The sequence below is a fragment of the Anneissia japonica genome, unplaced genomic scaffold, assembly GCF_011630105.1.
Source record: "Anneissia japonica isolate Jap-2015-1 unplaced genomic scaffold, ASM1163010v1 scaffold287768_len205223_cov117, whole genome shotgun sequence".
In the NCBI taxonomy this organism is placed as follows: domain Eukaryota; kingdom Metazoa; phylum Echinodermata; class Crinoidea; order Comatulida; family Comatulidae; genus Anneissia; species Anneissia japonica.
In genome coordinates, this window is record NW_022735704.1 from 121017 (window position 1) to 125884 (window position 4868).

Here is a 4868-nt window from a genome sequence, read left to right on the forward strand (position 1 = left end):
CAAATAAAAAATGACTGATTTAATGATTATTTAGGCCTATATTGGAAAAGCTTCATTGGAACAGATCAATAAATTCATGATTAGGCCCTAAGCATCCGACCTACAGTATGCACGTTAAGGAAATTCATTTAGTAGGCGAAGGTGAAGTGCGAGGGCTCGATGATCAGTTGAGGGGCTCTAATTCGCAAAATAAAGTGATTTAGGTGATTTTTAACTACTACTACTACCGTGATTTGAAACCAGTGTCAGTATAATCTTATCTTATGTATAAAAAATGTTGTGTTTAAAATGAAACCAGTGAAATATATAATTTTTTAAGCAGCAGCGGTGCCAGCGTCTGAAATTTGGGTGGGGGCGGCAAGTAAGGTGTTAGGTAAAATTTTAGGGGGAGGGGTGCAATATTCTGGGTGGCCCAAAGTGGGTGTGGTCGGGCGTCAATGAAAATGTCTTGAAAAGTGGTCCAGAGGGCGAAGCCCTTGAACAATATGACAATTTAGGGTTTCAGCTTATTTAATCGATTTTATAGATAGATAGTCTACTAATATGTAGAAAATACATAGGCCTATCATTTTTTCCTCCCCGATGAATTGTGTTTTTCTTCTTTCTTGTGGGACTGGGGGAGGGGAGCAAGAAAATGATCTGCGGGGAAATTCCCCTCTCCCCCAACCCCACTAGCGCCGCCACTGATTTTAAGAGAAATACTCTGGTTTGTTGTTAATTTAAGTAACAAATAAATGGAACACAAATAATTTCGAATATTTCTTTCTTGCATTGAATATATTTCACCTATTGCAGAACCCACCGACAAATCGTTGTCCCCTGGTTTTGCTACTCCACCTGTGAAATTCACGCTCTAGTATACGAACGAAAAACCACCAATGAAGGTTTTCCATGCTGATCTGATACGAGAAGGATCACTCACAAATCCCCGTGGTTTCAATTAGTGGTGTACTGCTACAAAATATAACGTGACAAAGATGATTTTCAATTTTCTGGTCTGTCCACAGATCCTTAAGAAAATCCCAATTCTAAAATATTTTCTAGAGAAAAGTTATTTTTGCCTTTTACTGTCAATTCGATTACACTCAATATGTTTGATTAAATATATATGTTTTAGCAACATCAACATACTAAACTAAAATAAAATAATATTGTTCCAAAATCTTTGTCATAATCATAACCCAACCAATCAATTAATTGTTTATTAAATGCACTACTTAGCCGGTAATAGGCCTACATTCTTATTTTACACTGCATTTTCGCAATGATCAATATGGGCGCACACTATACTTAACATTTAATAAGGATAGAAAAACTATAGCCAGTAAAAATATCACTTAAAAACAGAATATTAAATATTCAGTCGTCGGCAACCTCTTTTCGTGAAAATGTCCACTTGTGTGCATGTGCGAGTGAGGACGTAGATATTAACGTAAAGCCAAACTTGGTTATTTCTCGGAACAACCTCACTCTACTTATATTCGGTCTTATTTTATGTCCAGTGTATAATTCTTCCCTGCAAATCACATCAAAAAGCTGCTGATTTTGAAATTCTTCACCTGTGAATGTTAGGATTTGATGTATTATTTCTGGTTTGCCATAAATCCGCAGTGGGCGTTGAGAATCTCTGAAATGAAATTCTACCTCCACAAATTCGTAGGTAGGCCCACCAGGCCGTAGAATACGTTTTTCGTCGATAAGTTGAATGAGTTCTTGTAATTGGTAGTAGTCGGCCTCAGCCGATAGAATATCCCACTCTTTGAAACCGTCAGGAAGAATAAGCTTTGATCGACGGAGGAAATTCAGAATGTGTCGGAATGTTGGACCGTCTCCGTCAATGATGTAGCGATGGCAATCATCGACGGCAGATGGCAAACGACCGCTGAACATTGACCCTAGCATTGAATCCGGATAACGTGCTAACGTTGAGCGACTTGTTGTATAGATGCATCCCCCGACATTCAGGTTCAATACCTCGTCAGCAACTTCAACTGCAGGCAAAGCCATAATATTGAATCCCGTACTAGATGAAAATGTACAGTAATTTACCAAGCAGCGATGAACTTAAAGCCCGACTTAAGCTCAAATGGTCACAGAATCACGCGTTAGAAAACTCAAGAATCAGTAAATATTGGGTAAATTAAGAACCCTTTTTGATGCATCGACACCAGGCCTTATGGATTTCATGCTCAGATATGTTTAAGTCTGTTACTATTGAGTGATATTTTATCTCTGTGAGTGATTATCTCTGTACTAAAAGTTAAGATTGTTCTTTGGCCAATCAGAGAATTGTTTAATCACCGGGTTACAAAAATAAGCCGAAGTGAAGTGGGTTCAGATTCCAGTGGCTACCTAAGCTACTGAATCTTCTTTTAAATGCGAATTTTAAATTGTTGATTATTTTAAATGTCCTGGTTAATTGGTTAGAAAGACTGGATTCCTAATAACAAGACTAAAAGACCACGCTTACCTAGGCAAAAGTACTGTGTTTGATTATGTTCAAAATGGGGATAAATTTAGACATATTTCTTGTTATACTTTACCTAAAAGAGTACCGATTGCAAACACGAATAAATATCGTAATAATTTTTAGCTAAGGGTATAAAATATAAAATCATAAAAGATAGATAATAATCATAATATTGTAATAATAATAATAATAATAATAATGTAATGGTGATAATGATAATAATTGTAATAATGATGAAAATATTAGTGAATATAATAGTGAATATAGTATTATTATTATTATTATTATTATTATTAAAAATAAGAAAATAATAATAATTTTTTAATTTTTTGGCCTTCTGTAATTTTAAATTTTCTGTGCTTTTGATGGAATTTTGATTTTTTTTCCTTGACCAATATTTATGTGAATTTCTTGGAACTGTATTTTTTTTGCGAGCATTGTAATTTCTTCGTTTATTTTAGTGTAATATATTTACATATATTTCTGGTTATACTTTACCCACAAGAGTACCGATTGCAAACACAAATAGATATCGTAATTAATTTACCACTAAGGGTATAAAATACTTCAATGAAAATCATAAAAGATAGATAATAATCATAATATTGTATATGTATTGTATACTAGTAGTTAGGCCTAGCCTAGACCTAGGTCACTTGTTTTAGACCCTACTACTACCACCACTAGGCCTAGAAGCAGTGGCAGAGCCAGGAATTTGAATTAGGCCTAGGACTTAGAGGGGGCTCAGAGAGGGACTTTTCATAGATAAAGGGTAGATGCATATTACTACTACCTTTCTCTTATACACATCTAACTAAGGGTGGGTGGTAGACATTTTAAGGATGGGAGTGTGATAGCATTGGTAAACTCTAAATAATAAGAGTGGATTTTAAGGATGGAAAAGTTGGTTAATAAGGGTGGGTGGAAAACTATAAGGGTGGTTGGCCCCGTTCACCCTAACTACATCCTGTCTCTTATACACATCTAGATGTGTATAAGAGACAGAGATTGGTTCAAATATAACGTGACAAAGATGATTTTCAATTTTCTGGTCTGTCCACAGATCCTTAAGAAAATCCCAATTCTAAAATATTTTCTAGAGAAAAGTTATTTTTGCCTTTTACTGTCAATTCGATTACACTCAATATGTTCTGTCTCTTATACACATCTAGATGTGTATAAGAGACAGATATAATATAACAAGTGAAAAGACTGTATAGGGGCCATGCGACAAGCGCACCTGGCCATAGGGAGTGGAGTGGGGTCGAGATTTTAGAAATGCTTGAGACCATTACACGGCTACGTGGAATTATCAAAAAATTGGATTTTTTGGAGTAGGCCTATACATACATACCGTGTTCCCCTCTTGCTAGACTTTATTTTCTTCTCTTTATTTTCTGGGGAGGGGGTGTATCCACCGTGTTTCCTTGATCCACCCGTGGAAAATAAATTCTGTGTTGGGATTTAGAGGGTTCACCCCAAATATCAACAAAGATGACTTCTATTCTCAATTTCATTTGTTTGTATTCTGTGTATCCGTTTTTGTGTTGTTGTTATTGTTGTGGAGATGATATCAAATAAATCAAATCAAATAAAAAATGACTGATTTAATGATTGTTTAGGCCTATATTGGAAAAGCTTCATTGGAACAGATCAATAAATTCATGATTAGGCCCTAAGCATCCGACCTACAGTATGCACGTTAAGGAAATTCATTTAGTAGGCGAAGGTGAAGTGCGAGGGCTCGATGATCAGTTGAGGGGCTCTAATTCGCAAAATAAAGTGATTTAGGTGATTTTTAACTACTACTACCGTGATTTGAAACCAGTGTCAGTATAATCTTATCTTATGTATAAAAAATGTTGTGTTTAAAATGAAACCAGTGAAATATATATTTTTTTAAGCAGCAGCGGTGCCAGCGTCTGGAATTTGGGTGGGGGCGGCAAGTAAGGGGTTAGGTAAAATTTTAGGGGGAGGGGTGCAATATTCTGGGTGGCCCAAAGAGGGTGTGGTCGGGCGTCGATGAAAATGTCTTGAAAAGTGGTCCAGAGGGCGAAGCCCATGAACAATATGACAATTTAGGGGTTTCAGCTTATTTAATCGATTTTATAGATAGATAGTCTACTAATATGTAGAAAATACATAGGCCTATCATTTTTTCCTCCCCGATGAATTGTGTTTTTCTTCTTTCTTGTGGGACTGGGGGAGGGAAGCAAGAAAATGATCTGCGGGGAAATTCCCCTCTCCCCCAACCCCACTAGCGCCGCCACTGATTTTAAGAGAAATACTCTGGTTTGTTGTTAATTTAAGTAACAAATAAATGGAACAAACAAATAATTTCGAATATTTCTTTCTTGCATTGAATATATTACACCTATTGCAGAACCCACCGACAAAT

The 4868-nt window shown here is 36.1% G+C and overlaps 1 protein-coding gene across 1 annotated transcript; it reads right to left on the reverse strand.

The window, feature by feature from the left end:
- Window positions 1-745: 745 nt before the first annotated feature.
- On the reverse strand, window positions 746-2308 carry LOC117116671 (BTB/POZ domain-containing protein KCTD6-like). The gene has a single exon (XM_033260756.1). It carries the CDS (start codon window positions 2005-2007, stop codon window positions 1360-1362), a length of 648 nt encoding a protein of 215 aa, XP_033116647.1. The 5' UTR covers window positions 2008-2308; the 3' UTR covers window positions 746-1359.
- Window positions 2309-4868: the final 2560 nt, after the last annotated feature.

Bases quoted from the DNA above. Each gene is read 5' to 3' on its own strand.
- LOC117116671 (XM_033260756.1), bottom strand. From the start codon at position 2,007: ATGGCTTTGCCTGCAGTTGAAGTTGCTGACGAGGTATTGAACCTGAAT.